The sequence below is a fragment of the Danio rerio genome, chromosome 6, assembly GCF_049306965.1.
Source record: "Danio rerio strain Tuebingen ecotype United States chromosome 6, GRCz12tu, whole genome shotgun sequence".
In the NCBI taxonomy this organism is placed as follows: Eukaryota; Metazoa; Chordata; class Actinopteri; order Cypriniformes; family Danionidae; genus Danio; species Danio rerio.
Window position 1 is genome coordinate 4,957,501 of NC_133181.1, and position 20,284 is coordinate 4,977,784.

General features: G+C 35.3%; 2 protein-coding genes across 9 annotated transcripts in view; both read left to right on the forward strand.

The window, feature by feature from the left end:
* stradb (STE20 related adaptor beta) overlaps nucleotides 1–7,463 on the forward strand; it is a 19,637-nt gene extending 12,174 nt beyond the window's left edge. For 2 of the 3 annotated variants that reach the window (XM_073953584.1, XM_073953583.1), the window contains exons 11-14: nucleotides 948–1,052; nucleotides 1,671–1,918; nucleotides 2,078–2,120; nucleotides 3,494–5,335. In XM_073953584.1, the coding sequence (XP_073809685.1) occupies nucleotides 948–1,052; nucleotides 1,671–1,918; nucleotides 2,078–2,120; nucleotides 3,494–3,652 (555 nt within the window). In that variant the 3' untranslated portion in view covers nucleotides 3,653–5,335. Of the gene's footprint in view, nucleotides 1–947; nucleotides 1,053–1,670; nucleotides 1,919–2,077; nucleotides 2,121–3,493 lie in introns of all 3 variants that reach the window. The other variant, XM_009302115.5, reaches the window with a different exon arrangement.
* Nucleotides 7,464–9,109: 1,646 nt separating this feature from the next.
* The window catches only part of nbeal1 (neurobeachin-like 1), a 121,748-nt gene continuing 110,573 nt past the window's right edge, over nucleotides 9,110–20,284 (forward strand). For 2 of the 6 annotated variants that reach the window (XM_021476984.3, XM_021476985.3), the window contains exons 1-2: nucleotides 9,110–9,410; nucleotides 12,395–12,739. In XM_021476984.3, coding sequence (XP_021332659.2) covers nucleotides 12,689–12,739 — 51 coding nt within the window. In that variant the 5' untranslated portion in view covers nucleotides 9,110–9,410; nucleotides 12,395–12,688. The remainder of the gene's footprint in view (nucleotides 9,411–12,394; nucleotides 12,740–20,284) is intronic. The other 4 variants (XM_073953559.1, XM_073953560.1, XM_073953561.1 and 1 more) reach the window with 2 other exon arrangements.

Here is a 20,284-nt window from a genome sequence, read left to right on the forward strand (position 1 = left end):
GTGAAGTAAATTTGCAGCAGTCTCTCAGATGTATTAAACTCAGCCAAGTTTCGAAACTCTCCTTTAAAATATCTGTGATTGTGAACAAGAAAATAATAAGGGGTCAAATTAAATTGTTAAAATAAAGAAGAAGCAGATCGGTTTGACTGTACAAGGGAAATACCTTCACAATGCTGGTGCTAAATCATTTGCTGTTGGTACGCAAAGGAGAGATCTACTCTAGGGCTGCAGACGAGAGAGGCTGCTGTACGAGGACTAGGCCACCTGTCAGTGCTCTGAGGCGGGGGAGGGGCCGGGCGGCATCACCCGCAGCTCGTTGAGAAAAGTAGGGACGGTACAGTATGGACAAATGACAGTCTATAAAAATCTCCAGTAACACGAAAGATTTTGTCGCTAGATTTGTTGCTAGTCGCTTTTTTGAAAATTTGTCACTAGGGGGGTCTGAAAAGTCGTTAAATTTAGCAAAAAAAGTCTTTAAGTTGGCAACACTGCAACAGCCTGAGGTATCAAGACATTTGTGCAGCCCATTACATTACAAACCACAGGAGAGGGCAAATTCTCCAGCGGGATAGCGCTTCTTCTCACACTTCAGCCTCCACATCAAAGCTCCTGAAAGCAAAGGAGGTCAAGGTGCTCCAGGATTGGCCAGCCCAGTCACCAGATATAAACATTATTGAGCATGTGTGGGGTAAGATGGAGGAGGAGGCATTGAAAATGAATTCAAAGAATCTTGATGTACTCTGGGAGTCCTGCAAGAACGCTTTCTTTGCCATTCCAAATGACTTTATTAATCAGTGATTTGAGTCATTGCAGAGATGTATGGATGCAGTCCTCCAAGCTCATGATGGAGTCAGACACAATATTCATTCTGTCTCCACTGCAGCATGACTTTATATTCTATACTGGACATTATTATACATATATATGATGTATTTTTGTTTCTGCAGGATCTTCATGGTTATGGGGTGAAGTCAGACATCTACAGTCTGGGGATCGTGGCATGTGAGCTGGTCAGTGGCAGAGTGCCATTTCAGGACATGCCGCCCACTCTGGTACTGCCGTCTAGATATTCAGTAATTCAGTATATCATGATAATGAACATGTACAATATTGACTCATTGTCGCCTCACAGCAAGAAGGTCGCTGGTTCGAGTCCCGACTGGGCCAGTTGGCATGGAGTTTGCATGTTCTCTCCGTGTTGGCAGGTGCTCTGGTTTCCCTCACAGTCCAAACACAAGCGCTATAGAGGAATTGGATTAACTAAATTGGCGGTAGTCTATGAGTGTGTGTGAATGAGAGAGTGTATGGGTGTTTCCCAGTACTGGGTTGCACCTGGAAGGGCATCTGCTGTGCAAAACATATGTTGGATAAGTTTGCGGGCCAACTTTTCCAGCATATGTTTTACACAGCGGATACCCTTTCAGCTGCAACCCATCACTGGGAAACATCCATACATACTCATTCACAGACATACACTACAGTCAATTTACCTAATTCACCTATTCCATATGTGTTTGGACTGTGGGGGAGAACATGCAAACTCCACACAGAAATGCCAACTGACCCAGCCAGGGCTCGAACCAGCAACCTTTTTGCTGTGAGGTCATTGTGCTACCCACTGCGCCATCGTGCTGCCCTTACTGAATAAATGTAACATGTACATCCTCCAGATGTTGCTTCAGAAGCTGCGGGGATCTCACTGTTGTCTCCTGGACGTGCCTCCGTACCCTCTGGGTGGAATGGGTGCGCTGAAGGTGTCCCGCTCGGGGGTGGATTCGGGGATTGGGGAGAGTGTGGCGACTGGCAGTCTGACCCGCACTGCTACTGCGGAGCGACCGCAGAGTCCCGCTCCCAAAAACCACTCAGCCACACTGCACAACCTGGTGCAACTATGTTTGCAGCAGCAGCCTGAGCGCAGGTACACATTTCAGATAGGGTTGTCACGATACTGAATTTCCAGATTTGTGTGTGTTGAGCATCAGTTAAGATGGCAAAATGGTAATTGGTGAATATTTAATTAACCCTATATAACGTGTGTGTGCTTGTTTATTTGTGTGTGCATGTGTGTGTCTTTCAGGCCATCTGCGACAGCTCTCCTCAACCATCCCTTCTTTAGACAGGTAAATTCACTAGGTTAAAAGTACTCTAACCCTTGGTTTTGCCCACAATTCATTGTGCGTTGGATGTGAATTCAATTAGAACTACAAACACGGTAAAAAAAAGGATAACAAAACTACAAACATGGTGAACACTGAAAATTATATGGAAAGGCTTTGGTAAAGATGTTTAAATGGTTTTTAATTAAAATCTAACCTCATAGAAAACATTTATTTGTCATAAATGTCCCTTCCTTACTGGTAGTGGATTAGGAGATTCCCCCCATTGTGTAAAGCACTTTGGGTGTCCTGAAATGCGCTATATAATGTAAAGAATTATTATTATTATTATTATATTATTATTATTATTATTATTATTGTTGTTGTTGTTGTTGTTATTGTTATTATTATAATTATTGTTGTTGTTGGTATTATTATTATTGGTATTGTTGTTGTTATTATAATTATTATTGTTGTTGTTGTTATTATTATTGTTATTGTTGTTATTATTGTTGTTATTATTATTGTTGTTGTTGTTGTTGTTACTGTTATAATTATTGTTGTTATTATTATTATTATTATTGTTATTATTATTAGTTGTTATTACTGTTATTATTGTTGTTTTTGAAGTTATTATTATTATTATTATTATTATTAATGTTGATGTTATTATTATTGTTATTATTATTAGTTGTTATTACTGTTATTATTATTGTTGTTGTTATTATTATTATTATTATTATTGTTATTATTATTAGTTGTTATTACTGTTATTATTGTTGTTGTTGAAGTTATTATTATTATTATTATTATTATTATTATTAATGTTGATGTTATTATTATTGTTATTATTATTGTTGTTGTTGTTGTTGTTGTTGTTGTTGTTGTTGTTGTTGTTGTTGTTGTTGTTGTTGTTATTATTATTATTATTAATAATGTTGATGTTATTATTATTGTTATTATTATTGTTGTTGTTGTTGTTGTTGTTGTTGTTGTTGTTGTTGTTGTTATTATTATTATTATTATTATTAATGTTGTTGTTATTTTCTACTGATTATTATTATTATTTTATTATTATTATTATTATTATTTTATTATTATTATTACTAATATATTCAGCATTGTATTTAATCTGCAACAACAATGTAAACTTTTAGAACTTTTGAAAGCATACTTCTGCAAACACCTGAAAAGATTTGCTGCAGTTTATTTAATATGGTAGGCAATTAAATATAAAAAAAATGTGAATGATATGAAAAGATGATTGAAAGGGCACATATCTTAGCAACAGAATGATGAAGTAGTATGCCCCAAAGCTTGGATACTCTTCTGTTACACACTCAAAAGTATCCCTGTCTACCTACTGAGTAATCCATGTATTGATCTGTGTTTTCCAGGTGAAGAAGCACACGAGGGACTCTTTCCTCAGTCTGATGTATCCCGCTGTGCCAGTGTCCTGCCCTCCAGACACGCCTCCGTCCCAAACCCCAACCCAGACCTGCAACACGCCGTCTCCCACTGATCCTGAGCCAGAGGACGGTCTGTGGGACTTCTAACGTTCACTGTCTTCCTCACACAAACCTCTACATGAGCAACTAGCAATTAATCCTAACCACTGCTGCATTCTGCTGTTTATTTGATTAGTATTTGTAGTACTATGTTAGCCCCGCCCACAGTGAAATCTTATTGGTTTAAATCCTCTTGTTATGAACCGATATATTAATGATGACGTCATCCTGCACTTAAAGGGGTGTCTATGATTAGTATTTGTTAAAAAATGTTTAATAGTTCATTAATTGTAGTATTACATTTGCTCCGCCCACAGTGAAATCTCATTGGTTTAAATCCTCTTGTTATGGACCGATATATTAATGATGACGTCATCCTGCACTTATGGGCGTGTCTATGATTAGTATTTGTAAAACAAAAAAAAACATTTTATATTTGTAGTACTATGTTAGCCATGCCCACAGTTAAATTTAATTAGTTTAAATCCTCCTGGTATGGACTTATGAATTGATGATGATGTCATCCTGCACTTATGGGTGTGTCTATGATTTTTGTAAAAAAAAAAAGTGTTTAGTAGTTGTAGCACTACGTTAGCCCCACCAAGTAAAATCTCATTGGTTAAAATCCTTTTGGTATAGACTAATATATTGATGATGACATCATCCTGCACTTATGGGCGTGTCTATGATTAGTATTTGTTAAAAAAATGTTTAGTAGTTCATTAATCGTAGTACTACATTAGCCCCGCCCACAGTGAAATCTCATTGGCTTAAATCCTTTTGGTATGATCCAATAAATTGATGATAACGTCATCCTGCACTTATGGGCGTGTCTATCATTAGTATTTGTTAAAAAATGTTCAGTAGTTTATTAATCGTAGTACTACATTAGCCCCGCCCACAGTGAAATCTCATTGGCTTAAATCCTTTTGGTACGATCCAATACGTTATTGATGACATCATCCTGCACTTAGGGCATGTCTATGATTAGTATTTGTTAAAAAAAAGGATTAGTATTTGTAGTACTACATTAGCCCCGCCCACAGTGAAATCTCATTGGCTTAAATCCTTTTGGTATGATCCAATAAATTGATGATGACGTCATCCTGCACTTATGGGCGTGTCTATCATTAGTATTTGTTAAAAAATGTTCAGTAGTTTATTAATCGTAGTACTACATTAGCCCCGCCCACAGTGAAATCTCATTGGCTTAAATCCTTTTGGTACGATCCAATACGTTATTGATGACATCATCCTGCACTTAGGGCATGTCTATGATTAGTATTTGTTAAAAAAAAGGATTAGGATTTGTAGTACTACATTAGCTCCGCCCTCAGTGAAACCTCATTGGCTTAAATCTTCCCCTTATGGACCGATATATTGATGATGATATCATTCTGCACTTATGGGCATGTCTATGATTAGTATTTGTAAAAAAAAAGTTTAATATTTGTAGTACTATGTTAGCCCCGCCCACAGTTAAATTCATTAGTTTTAAATCCTATCGGTATGGACTTATAAATTGATGATGTCATCCTGGACTTATGGGTGTGTCTATGATTAGTATTTGTTAAAAAATGTTTAGTAGTTAATTAATTGTATTATTAGATTAGACCAGCCCACAGTAAAATTTAATTGGCTTAAATCTGTTTGGTATGGACCAATATATTGATGATGACGTCATCCTGTGCTCGTGGGCGTGTCTGTGATTAGTATTTCTGAAAAAAGAAAGTTTAGCATTTGTAGTACTATGTTAGCTCCGCCCACAGTGAAATGTCATTGGTTTGAATCCTCTTTCTATAGACCAATACACTGATGATGACGTCATCCTGTGCTTGTGGGCGTGTCTATGTTTAGTATTTATAAAAAAAAAAAAAAAAAAGATAATTAAAAGTTTAGTATTTCTATAACACGTTAGCCCCGCCCACAATGAAATCTCATTAGTTTAAGTCGTCCTTGACCAAAATGTTGATAATGACGTCATCCTGCGCTTATGGGCGTGTCTTTGTTTCTAGCCTATCATGTGCTCTCTAGAATGAGCACAAGTTAGCGAACGTTTCATGCATTAGCACATTAGCATCTGTATAGTCATTGTTAATGGCTGTGGCCTACACTAAAAGCTGTCAGCTAGGGCTGGAGGATTGGTCAAAATAAAGATGATCTTGGGATATAGTGTGATTATCAAATAACATTATCAAATAAGTGCAATTTTATTCATTAAGTATATGTAAAGCAGTTTATGATCCAGTGTGTTCTGCCTCTCTGAACGGCTCAGTTCCCAAAAAAGAATAATAATAAAATAAAACTGGGCTGTCTGAAAAATCAAGACATAATAATACCATAAATATTAGTGTTGTCGTTTTACACATGTTCTATTTTTATTACTTTTTAAAATAAATCTAGTATTATAATTTTACAGTGAAGTATTGCAGCGCTAACATTTCTTATTGTGCTTAATTTTGAAGCAATCTTGAGGGAATAATTCTCATTATTTTAATAACTAATAAATATTTATAATCTTATTACAATGCCATTTCAACACAAATCTTTATTTTTTATATTTTAATTTAGTAGCAATAATTAATGCATTAGGATTTTCTTAAATATAGTAATTCTGTAAAATATTAATTTCAATGCCTCTTATTTTGCTCATTTTCATAATAATCATAAAACATTATATAAATATAAATTTCACAGTGACACTATGGTACTACTTTTTATTTTTATATTCTTATTTTGAATCATTTTGTATCAATACTATGTTATTATGATTATTAATATTATACTGAATATTATACTGTTATTATACTGAATAAATATATGTAAATATTTCCCCTAAATCATGCATCCTTTTTTAATATTTAATTAATTTCTTTTAATAAAAGACAAGCTCCTTTGGTCATGTCTCAACACAAATCGATTAAGTTAACGTAATAATTTTGAAATATTTAAGTAGATTGAACTTAAAACAATTAAGTTGTCCCAAAACAATCAAAGAATTGTGTTGTTTCAACTCATTTTAAATAAGTAGTATACTAGAAAAAGTCATTTTTAGAGTGTACAGTTAAACCGTTCATAAATATCAACACTATATGCTCCGTCTGACTGTAATATCATCACTTTATGCAACATTTGACTTTTCAATTGTTTTTTATGGGCAGAAAAATGTCATGATAAGTGATAGAAGCTGGTTGAGATGCACTGTGACTGTGTCTTATTCCCTGCTGTGAGCTCTTCTTCTGTGTATACTGCACTCGTGTAGTAGTTACAATGCAGTAGTTTACCAAAGTATTCAACGCATACTGTGCTCATACTACCGTAAACGCTGTTTGTTCGCTCTAAACCCTGTCATAAATCATAAAATAACTGCAGATCACTGGATTTGATCATCAGACTGAGCCGTTTGTGTGTTTATACCTCAGTGTTCATATTTCTAAACCCCTCCTCTTCCTCGAAATGAAGAGCCTGCAGACGATTAATCCTGTGAAGAAATGTATGGAGTCAATATACTGTCATAAATATTTAATGCGTGAATCAAATCCATTAAAGCGTATTTACATCTAAAAATGTACGATTTTGGAAGTGTCGCTTCATAAAAATCACCATTTTTTTCAGTTTTTTTTTTTGTTGTATTTTTTTACGTTTTTATAATAACACGTGCACAGGTTTGATATTTCATGGGTTTGAATATTTTTGACAGTCTTTTCACTCCATAAAGAAACACCAATGCTGTGCAACATATCAACACTGCCTCAACAAACGCGTCATCAAACTGTGACTGATCTTTTTTTATTATTTTAATGTGGACTGTACGAGAGATTTAGACATATGTTAAATATATTCTTACTCTGATTCGTAACTCTTTGGTGTCCTGTCTTCATTTGTATTTTCGCGCCATTTCGGCTGATTAAATTGTCATTTCTGTAATAATTTCTTTATTTGATGTTGTTAATTTGACCTGTAACTAGATATTTAGTTGCTCTTAGCTTCTTACAAAATATTTCATTTCATCAATTTATTTGACAGTAAATTTAATGGACGTCGATGAAACTCTTTTCTGTTGTTGCTAGATTAGATATGGCTGCGACCGGAAGTTAAGGATTATTTATATTATGTATTAAATTTCACATTCATTGTATTTTATTAAAGCAGTTCATTCTGCTGTGGCGACCCTGATAAATAGACTAAGCCAAAAAGAACGTCTACTCCTACCCCAGCCCTCACAGCACTGTAAAACAGTAGTTATTTTTATAAATTACCCAATAAATTGTATTTTACCTCCACCCAATCCTAAACCCAGGTATCAGAGTACTGTAAAAATATTAATTATTGTTATTTAGTCTTACAAAAATGATGCTATATTGATGTATCCGCATTGATGTATGATGTATCTAGCTGTATCCCATCTAGACCTTACCGATGGACTCTTCTGGAAGTGTTTCTGTATTTGCGCTCTTTGTCCAACAGGGGGCGGTCATGGTTTGTCAAGTTATTTCACGCGAATTATTTGATAACTCGTAATTAAGGAAACAATATAATACTACTACTACTACTACTACTACTAATAATAATAATAATAATAAATGTAGAATTTATAAATAAATTAAATGCAAGAAATTACGTGTATGTTATAATAATGAAGCTAATGATTGCATTGCTATTGCATTGCAGCTATATTGTATTGCAACTATTGTTACTACTGCTACTGCTAATATTTTCAGATATTGTCAGATGGTTACACAAAATGTTTACATGTCAAGCTTGTAAAACGAATATTATATTTTATTAAAATAATAAAAAACAAGACTTTATTATAGACATATTTTACATTCCCAATATTCACAAATCTAAAGTATATATTATATATTTTTATATTATTTTATTCATTCATTCATTTTCTTGTCGGCTTTGTCATTTTATTAATTCAGGGTCGCCACAGCGGAATGAACCGCCAACTTATCCAGCACGGTTTTAAGCAGTGGATGCCCTTCCAGCCGCAACCCATCTCTGGGAAACATATTTTATTTTATTATATTATATTATATTATATTATATTATATTATATTATATTATATTATATTATATTATATTATATATTATTTTATATATTTTTACATTTTATTATATTATATGTTATATTATATATATTTTTATATTATATTATATCATATTATATATTATTTTATATCTTTTATATTATATATTATTTTATATATTTTATATTATATTATATATTATTTTATATTATATTATATTATATATTTTATATTATATTTTATTATATTATATTATATTTTATATATTATATTATATCATATGTTCATCACTTTTACTCAGTTTAGTACAAAAACAATGTCTCAAAGAAGCGTCTGTATGAATGAATGCATAATCTAATAAATATTAATTTCACCAGCCTTGACGTGATTGGTGGTTTGCCAGTTTCAGCCACGCCTTTCCCCACTCACATGAGCTCCACATAGGCAACGTAAAGGAGTGCGGCCTGTCGTAAAACATCAAGGGGACGAGAGAAAAAAACACACATACACTCAGCCTACACAAACACACACACACACCTTCAAGCCACCCGAGCCCGTGCCGTGGCTTTGTAACCAGACGTCGCAGTCCAGTGCAATGATATTCGTCATATGCATCCGGGTTGTCAGGCTAGTCTGGTTACAAAAATGAGTCAAAAGCCAGTTTGGGTTGTTGAAACTGCCCAGTTTTAAATGTCACTGGCGCTTCAGATCCTGCAGCATTCCTGGATTCTTGGATTGGGAGTTTCGACGAGCTGCTTTTGTTGAGGCAGGTGAGTTTCACACACAAACACATATACACACACACACACACACACACACACAGCTGAATGTATGTTTGGATGCTAACGTTAGTAGTCTGGTATACACCGCTGACAGTTGTGACTATATTATTTAATGTTATATGTGGCAAATGTTTAGATTTCTTAACGTTATCCAAGTCTTTTATAAATATTTTAGTCACGAAAATAAGGTAAAGTTGCTCCCCTATATTGTTTACCAGGGTAATTTGAATATTCAGTCTGAAATAGCATGTTAGTATGACTTCAAAACAACATTAGCACTATTTAATTGACTGTGAACAAGGCTGTACTTTGAAATCATTGGCTCCTAATATGATTTTCCTATTTATAATTAGTATATACTACTTTAATTAAATTATATTATTAAGGACGAAGTCTGATGTGCAAATGTGCAAATATAAAACTATCTTCACCTCAATATATGTTATGTGTTCTGACACAGCTTTATGTATGTTTAGATGCTAGTAGTCTCGTCTACACCGCTGACAGTTGTTATGATATTGTTTCATGTAATATGTGGCAAATGTTTGGATTTCGTATTGTTATACAAGTCTTTTATTACTACTTTAGTCATGAAATTGAGTTAAAGCTGCTCCATATATTGTTTATCAGGGTAATTTGAATATTTGGGCTGAAATAACATATGCAACATGATGCAAGTATGACTTCAAAACAACATTAGCACTATTTAATTGACTGTGAACAATGTTATACCTTAATGGTCATTGGCTGTGATATAGAACTGAGTGTGTTTATAGTGGCTTAGGAATCGTCTGATTGGTGAATCATAAATTGGATAATGAGGGACCAGCCGCAAGCAAAAAGCAGGTCATCCTCTCTAAATTAGTTTATAAATAAACTCCATTCATTCATTCATTCATTCATTTCCTTGTCAGCTTAGTCCCTTTATTAATCAGGGTTCGCCACAGCGGAATGAACCGCCAACTTGTCCAGCAAGTTTTTACGCAGCAGATGCCCTTCCAGCCATCTCTGGGAAACATCCACACACACATTCACACTCATACACTACAGACAATTTAGCGTACCCAATTCACCTGTACTGCATGTTTTTGGACTGTGGGGGAAACCGGAGCACCCAGAGGAAACCCACGCGAAGGCAGGTAGAACATGCAAACTCCACACAGAATCACCAACTGAGCCGAGGTTCGACCTAGCGACCTTCTTGCTGTGAGGTGACAGCACTACCTGCGCCACTGCCTCGCCTAATATAATTATAATAATATTTTATATTATTATATATAATAACATAAAAACTAAAATGATTGAAAAAATTTAATTTCTAGACTTTGTAAATTTAAGGAAATTACATACATTTTTTTGTTTTTGTCATTAGAAATGAAATAAATATTAATTTTGTTAAAAAAAAACTTTTAAAATATCAATAAAATAAAAAGCATGTTTGGATTTAGTCCTGGATTTTCAACAAGTACGTTACAAAAGTAATTTGAATATTATAATGAAGAATCAAAAAGACTGACAGCCTCAAATCATAACATATTAGAGCATCTATTATTCTATTATTCCACAATAAAGGCTGATTTATACTTCTGCGTCAAACGCCAGCGTATGCTACGGCGCTGACGCATAGCCCTTCGCCGTGGCCGTCGGCGTCACTGACGTGCACCTCTCAAAAAATGTAACTACATGTCGCAACAACGCGTAGCGCAAGCTCTGTGATTGGTCGGCTTGGTAGCGCTGACGAGTCTGGGCGGGACCAAGAGTCGTGCGAATGGCGCGAGCGATTGTTTGCAAGTGTGGAGTCCCGTGAAGGAGCTCCGGATGAAAAGTTTTGTTCTGTGTTTACCTCATAGTTAAAGTTGTTGCACGTCCGCCGGTTCCTGCCTCAAAATGAGCGAGTTTGAGCCACTTGTACATCCCGGAAGTGTTTAGGAAAAGCAAAACAGAAGCGAAGAAACTCGACACAGAGGAACATTTACACCTCACTTCCAACTAGCGTTTCGGAAGTGTTAATGCAGACCAACAGAGACAGCGCGCAGAAGTATAAATGCACAGCTACGCACGTTGCCTGCGCCGTGAGTTTACGCCGGTCACTTGACGCAGAAGTATAAACCAGGCTTAACTGCAAACAAAAAGTTAATATAGAGCTTTGGATGTTGTTACTGTATGTCATAAAAAAAAAAACAAATTCAACATTTAGACAGAAATCCTAAACTGTGTCAGAACATACAACACTTCTCATCAACAGAGTTTTCTTGAATAATTATTAATAACATTCATTCATTCATTTTCTTGTCGGCTTAGTCCCTTTATTAATCCGGGGTCGCCACAGCGGAATGAACCGCCAACTTATCCAGCAAGTTTTTACGCAGCAGATGCCCTTCCAGCCGCAACCCATTTCTGGGAAACATCCACACACACATTCTCACACACACAGACTCATACACTACGGACAATTTAGCAATTCACCTGTAACCCGGAGCACCCGGAGGAAACCCGCACGAACGCAGGGAGAACATGCAAGCTCCACACAGAAACTCCTCGAGGCTCGAACCAGCGAGCTTCTCGCTGTGAGGCGACAGCACTACCAACTGCGCCACTGCATTGCCAGGTCTAGAAATTGCACTTGTATAATTTTCTCTCATACAGTTGTCCAAGTCAGTCAGAATTTTGGATCATAAATGTATTTATAGTTGTTGAGGATCAGCAAAATAGTCATTTTTGATCATCTTATGCCACGTTAAGGCTTGCGTATTAAAGTCAGCAGAATAAAGATGTCTCTGTGAGCGTGTTGAGTTGGCCTGGGATGATGATGTCATGCTTGTCGGTTTATTTTGGGAAATCTTTCCCCTTCTCTCAGAGTCATGCATTACACTGTGATCTGCGGCATGCAAATGTGTTTTGCCTATTTGCAATGATATAAACACCTGCCTGTTTGTTTATTTATTTTTAACGTGTGCTCTATTTGTTGACAGGGCTTGGAAGAACAGAGGGATTTATTTATTTATTTATTTTGAAAGTCATCTGGGATTGCTATAGTTCACATGATGGATGGGATTTCGCCATGCAGGGAGGAAATGACACGATCTGTCACGCTGGATTAACACACACTCCCATTCATCCATTAGTGGGCTTCATCTGTGAGCGAGTGTGGCGTTTGGGCAAACTCCTTTCAGCACCATGAGGGTTCGGGAATACTGATCGCGATATTTTCGGGATTATTATCGGGAATAGATTTCTGCCTACATGCTCACGGCTTGCGGGGCAGAATGGCATCGACCGAGAGGCTGTATGAGGTTTGGATGCTGTACTGCAGTAAGGTAAGCAGCTTGCAGCGCTGAATGCATTTCATTTCTCACGCAAATGTGCATCGCCTCACTGAGCATGAGCAGATCATCTCTGTGCATGTAAGAAGCTGCTCAGGTTTATTTATTTATTTCCTGCGCGACGCATGTAGCTGGTACACGCTGTTCTATATGGGAACACTTGACATGTACAGAGAGGTCAGGTGCTGCTGGTGTTGTCCACTTCTGTTCATTGGTGGAGGATTGCACATGTAGATACTGCCGACCCTCCTTGAGAAGTCATTTTAGTGCACAGTGATTGATTTTCTCGCTTGTTAACCTTGCATTCTTCAGGGTTATGGAGACTTTTTTATTTCAGATCTAAAAAATATAATGTTGTTTTTGCTTTGCAAGTAAAGTCTTCAGGTAATAAAGGTTTAGCTGAAGATTTAGTGGAGCACTAGTAGGTGTAAACACAGTGGTACAGTGGTTGTACAACAGTGGCTCAGCCGATGCTGTGAGTTTGGGGGCGGGACTAACTGTGTGGCTAGCCAATGACTGATAAGGGGGATGTTCAGGAAATGTTTAGTTTGAAAACATGCATGATTTGTGCAGTTTCATTTTTTTCTGCTGGTGCAGAAGTTACACATTATAGCTTTAAAGAACCTTCTATTTTTTAAAAGCCTGAATTGTTGTGTACATTAATAGACATTCATTAATCATATACATTCAAGTAAAATAATATTTAGAATTAAGTTTTATACATGCAATTTATATAAATATTATCTTTCAACTTTTACTAGTTGATATACATTTATTTGTATATTACACGTGTGTGTGTGTGTGTGTGTGTGTGTGTGTGTGTGTGTGTGTGTGTGTGTGTGTGTGTGTGTGATTAAGTATTTATTTTTATTTGTTACTTGTTATTACTATTTTATTTATTAATTTATTTTTATTTTATTTACTTCATTTTACTTCAAGATATCATTTCATTTTTTGAATTTAACTAATATTTGCATTTTATTGAAGCTTAAATTTAGCTCAAATAGCTTTAGCTTTAATTTTTAAATAGAAATAAGCCAAAGAAGTTGGCGCTTCTGGTCAAATATGCTCTGATCCAATATGCTCTGTTGTTTGTTTGTTGATTTGTTTTGCATTGTACTTGCTTTTAGTTCTAGTAAAATACTCTTTTGCTGCAGATTTCATTTTGGTGAGTTTTTAAAACACAAATATTTTAGTTTTGAACCTTCTTAGTACCAGGTTGGACCACCTTTTGCCTTCAGAACTGCCTTCATCTTTCGTTGTATAGATTCGACAAGGTACTGGAAACATTCCTCAGAGATTTCGCTCTATATTGACATGATGATCACGCAGTTGCTGCAGATTTGTCAGCTGCACATCCATCATGGGAATCTCCCATTCCACCACATCCCAAAGATGCTCAATTGGATTGAGGTCTAGTGACTGTGGTGGCCGTTTGAGTTCAGTGAACTCATTGTCATGTTCAAGAAACTAGTCTGAAAAAATAAAGTCTTTAGGTAATGAGGGTTTAGCTAAAGATTTAGTGTAGCACATAGTTTAGTTTGAAAAAATTACTCACTAAGTTTCCTAAGTAGGTGTAAATACTTCTCGGTGTGTACAACAGTGGCTCAGGCAATGCTGTGGGTCACGCCCCATTCACACGTGACGTCAGCTTCTACGCATCCCATTCACTTTGAATGGGTGATGTCAAGCATTGCTGAACTGCATTATGGATCATCGGCGCTGCCTCAGTGGCGTTGCTCTTTGTAGAAGTTGGGACTTTCTCAACTTTTCAATTGCCGACGGAAGCGTCAGCGACGCTGCTATGACGATCGCGTCAGCCCCAACTTCAGACATGCCCTCTGGCAAGCGTTGACGCTGAAGCCCCGTGTGAATGGGGCGTTAGGGGGTGGGACTAACTGCGTGGCTTGCCAATGACAGATATGGGGTGTTCAGGAAATTTGTTTGAAAACATGCATGATTTGTGCAGTTTAATTTGGGCTGTGGCCGATGCGCCGATAAACGATCATTGAATCACAATAAACTTTGTCAATAACAATGATAAGGCACTTTTTTTACTTTATATTAATCTAATACGAGCCAATCACACAGCAGAAATGTGAACAATGGGAATCTAGAAGTGTGTTGATATTAGAGATGCACTGAATTATGGCCGCCAAATCTTATCTCCCACTGAAAATAGGTTATAAATGCTATTTAATGGACTTTTTAATTCAGCCATTGTTGGGATACTCTTTTAAATATGGAAAATAATTAATCGAGATTGTATTTTTGCCATATCACCCAGCATATTTGTTTTCTGCTGGTGCAGAAGTTGCACATTATAGCCTTCAAAAAACTTTTATTATGTTTTTAAACCTGCATTGCTGTCGCCATGGCTTGCATGGTTCAGGATCGGTAGAGCTACGCATCGATGAATTTGCTCTTCAATGTTTGGACTCTCAGTAGTGACTTTAAACCACACTGAACTGAGCTAAACTGAACTGAACTTAAACACTAAAAGCTGAACTACCCTGATACAGTTACTATGAACATGTATGTCATGCTGCTTTGACACAATCTACATTGTAAAAGCGCTATACAAATAAAGCTGAATTGAATTGAATTGTTATTATATAGTATATTGTTTGCATGGTAATGCATCACATTATGGAAGTGAAATCATGTACATTCACTAATAGGTAAATTAATATTTAGAATTGGGTTTTATAATAAGCAATTCATATCAATATTATCCTTTAACATTTACTATTATTTAATTATAAATATACATTTTTAAATCCAGTTGAAGTTAGAATTATTAGCCCTCCTGAATTATTAGGCAAGGATAATTAGGCAAATCATTATATAAAGATGATTTGTTCTGTAGACCAATTAAAAAACAGCTGCTTAAGAGGGCCAATAATGTTTGTTTTTGTATTTGCTTTACATTATACTGACTTTTAGTTCTATTTTTGTATTAGCAAATACACTCTATATACTTTGTAGGTAAATGAAAATCTATAAATATGTAATCTACTATGTAAATACGATGTAAATGCAGATTAAATTCTGGTGAGTTACAGTACAATACATTACAGATCATTTTATTGTCAGGCCCTCATTGTGTTTTCCAAACTGTTGTGATCATCAGATTCTGTTCGCAGTTCAAGACAATTAACACTAAATTATTTTCAGTAAGTTAATGATGATCCAGAACAACCATAATGTCACATATATTTTCTCCAAGAGAGAATATTCCGCTTCCTCTAGAGGCCGAGTGTCTGCAGTTGTCAGCAGTGTGTTTTAGTCTGTCATGTCAGCGTTATACAGAGATTAGACCATGAGCCCCTCAGAGCCACGGCTGTCTGTAGAGACTCAAGACTGATCCATATGACCTGCCAGAATAAATACCATTTCCAAAACTCAATATTAGGGGGTTGTACCACTGGGTGTGGGATTTAGGTCTAAACAAATAATGCCCTGTTTACATCTTGTTTTAAGTGGACTAAAGCAAATGCAGGTATAATGGAGTCTAAAACCATTCAGAGGTTTTCCACATTTGTTTATTTAGTAGTTAATGAAATTAAATTAAAATTATGGGCTGAATCAGGAAATTCTGGATTCACTTGACCGAAAAAAGCTGATTATTTTATTAAATAATATAATTTAGTACGACTTTTTAAAATTGAACCTAATTACTTGGATTATATTGTTTTCAAAAATCACAAGTCGAGAGGTGTTATTTTACCCTCGTTGCCTTGACAGCACAGCATATGCATTGAAAACCATGTGTTCATTAATGGAAAATCCACAGAGCGTGATATTGAGCTATTTTGAACTTTGACCCTGCCCCTGCTGTGACCGTTTAATTTATGCATTGGTTATTTATCTAAATTTGATCAATCAGATGGGGCTTTGCTATCTTTATCCCCGCCTACCCAATTGTTGCTGTTCTGCTATTGGCTGGAGCGACCTAAGGATGATCCCAGAGCTGAAAAATAAACACTAATGGGTAGAGATGTCCTTATCAGATGTTTTAAGCTGCTTTCGTGTTCTACTCTGTTGACATTAACCAATAGTGTCTTCGCAACACAGTGATGTCATGCCACACACATTGCTGTTTCTGTGTGAAGTCAAAAAAGAGGTCTAACTGTGGTTCACTGCATAACTATAGATGTGTTCAAAAAATGAGAATATGTTATATACATACATACATACATACATACATACATACATACATACATACATACATACATACATACATACATACATACATACATACATACATACATACATACATACATACATACATACATACATACATACATACATACATACATACATACATACATATATATATATATATATATATATATATATATATATATATATATATATATATATATATATATATATATATAATCATGTGATCAGAAATTAGGCCCAATCACATGGCTACAGACTCGATTGGAATCGGATGTTACCTCACGATCAGGACTCAAATATATATAGATATGTACATATCTATCTGTCTGTCTGTCTGTCTGTCTGTCTATCGTCCATCCATATCTATCCATCTTTCCATCTGTTCGTCCATCTATATATATATATATATATATATATATATATATATATATATATATATATATATATATATGTATATGTATATATATGTATATGTGTGTGTGTGTGTGTATATATATATATATATATATATATATATATATATATATATAATTTTTTTTTTTTTTTTTTTTGAGTCCTGATCGTGAGGCAACATCCGATTCCAATCGAGTCTGTAACCATGTGATTGGGCCCAATTTCTGATCACATGACCAGATGTGGACATCCCTACTAATGGGCGAAGTCTAGATGAGAGATGAAAATGAAAACAGCCAATCAGAGTTAGAATATCTGCAGACGTTTTCATTTTGTGGTAAAGACTAAATATTAGATTAGAATAGATTAGATTAGATTCAACTTTATTGTCATTACACATGTACAAGTACAATGCAACGAAATGCAGTTTAGGTCTAACCATCAGTGCAATATCAGCAATTGCAGGATACAGGTATAAGAGACACGGTACGGACTGTACGGCCTGGGCACGGTACGGATAGCATAGTGTGAGTAGGCCCTTAGTCTCAATTAGATCTGAAAAATGTTTTTACCTGTTTATTTTAATATCATTACATAAATAACTGATTTAAATGCATAGCTAATAATAACAATAATAATAGCATTTTTCAAAGGAAATGTGATATCTTTATCACTATACTTAACAACAGTATTGCATTTTTTCCAAGTATTGACACTATTTTCAAACACTCCACTAAAGTTATGGATCGAGTTTGGAGTCAATTAAAATGTGCTAACATGAAATCCACCAATAGCAAACCACACTCATAACCATCCAATGGTAATCCAATCGTTTCCCCATTGTACAAAATCAAGCCCCGCCCTTTCTATTTCCAACGTTTCCCTCACATATAATTGACAGTAGGAAAGTTTCATTCTGTCTTTAATCACACCATCCTGCAGTCTTGCAAATCTCACAATGAGGTGGTCGACCTCATTTCCTTCATGAGCTGATGCCGCAGTGAGGATTGCTCTTCTGCAGAATGACCTTTGCTTTTGTTTATGGTTTCTGCTCTCATATATTAACCAGCGCATGATCTACAGAACGCAGCGCGAACTGACATTTCCTCTTAAGCATGCTAATGTAGCCTAATGATAATGTTTGCATCTGTTTGATTTATGTGTATGAATGTTGGCAGACTTTCTTACTGCATTCTGGGACATTTATTTGTGTGTTCAGTCGGATTCAATGATTGGTTTGCCTCAATGTGTTCTGTTTTTCTCGTTGCAAAAAAAAATTATGCACAAAGCTGCTGTGGAAATCAATAATGTGATTTGATTCATGCTGGAGAAGTGTTGTTCTGGGAATCTTCTGGATTAGTTGTGAGAGCCCATATTTGCGTTGAGTCCTGTTTTCCTGTTTACCCACCTGTATTAATTTGTGACAGCAAAGCGTTGACCTCTGTTTCCTGTTCAGCAGTATTTTTGCTCATTGTGTGAGAAAGTATGCTGTTTGCTTCCGTTAGTTGAAGAATAAGATGAACCCTATTCAGTCACATATTGTATGAAATAGGGCTGCACAATCCAGACTAAAATGAGAATCATGATTTATTTTTTTTGTGCTTGAATTAAAGATCACAATTTTCTCATGATTCTGTATATGTAAAATAAACTATTATTGTTTTTTTCTCTCTTAAAAATATGGTAAAAAACTATAATAATATAAGACCTATGTGTAGTTCTACTGTTGGTTTAAATGCTAAATTTTGTATAGACTTGGAATTTTGGACTTAAACAGACTTTAAATTTGTTCTGGTCATTAATGCACAGTAAAGTGACAAAATCAGAATAAACTATAAATAATTCTAAAGTTGAATTATTATGTTAGAGATGTATGCTTGCAATCTGTCATTGACAATAATTATAGATGTTTTGTTATTGGGGAAAAAAAAAGAGACATTTGTAGCGCCAGCGGAATCTGCGGACGTTTTTTGCTATTTCTGCTGAGAATTTTGGAAAAAATCTGTGGATTTTTGCAGAATAATTTTGGGAGTATCATAACTAAAACCTTAATATATGAAATAAAACATAATATCTTTTAAATTTTTATTTAATGTTTAAAATGCAAATCCAATTAGATTCACTTTATTTGGTAAACAAAGCAAGACTCTCATATAATACCTCTACTAAAAGACAGAAAATATGAGTTTACAAACTGCATTGTATATAAATCAGATGAACATTTTCACATTAGTCAATAATATTACTTTAATTAATAAAAAAAAAAACTGAATAATAGAGGTGTGAACCTATACTGGTCTCAGGGTTTGGTTCGGTTAAGATTATCATGCCATCGATTCAGTTCAATTCGATATCTCAGTGCATCACGGTGCATTGACGATGCTTTCCATACACCGTGTTATGTTTTGGGGTGTTTTGGTGTTATGTAACTGAATGTGTTAGGAATATCGAAAACAAAAGCAACTTAACCGCGCTCATTTCTGGTGCCCCCCTGGATGTACAGCGCCCTTAGCCGTTGCCTATACTGCCAATGCCAAGGGCCGGCCCTGAGTTGGCTTCTGAGTGTTGTATATACGCACTAGGGTTGTAACGGTATGAATTTTTCACGGTATGATAATCGTCTAAAACAATACCACGGTTTCGCGGTATACGGTATGTTACAAATGTTACAAAATAATAGAACAGTGAAGCAAATTTGACTTTTTCCAAATAATATATTTTTAGTTACTATAAACAACACCACTTACAATGAACAAATAAAAATAAGAAAATAATAAATAATGTGTCAAAGTCCAAATAAAGTCCAAATAAACATGGTGCAAATCCTCAGTAAAAAATAGATATAAATATTTACTATACTATAAATAGTTACATAACGAAACTAGATTCAATATGGAACATCCTTAGGTTTTATGTGCCAGCATGGATATGGTTGTCTGTGGATATGGATTTGGATAT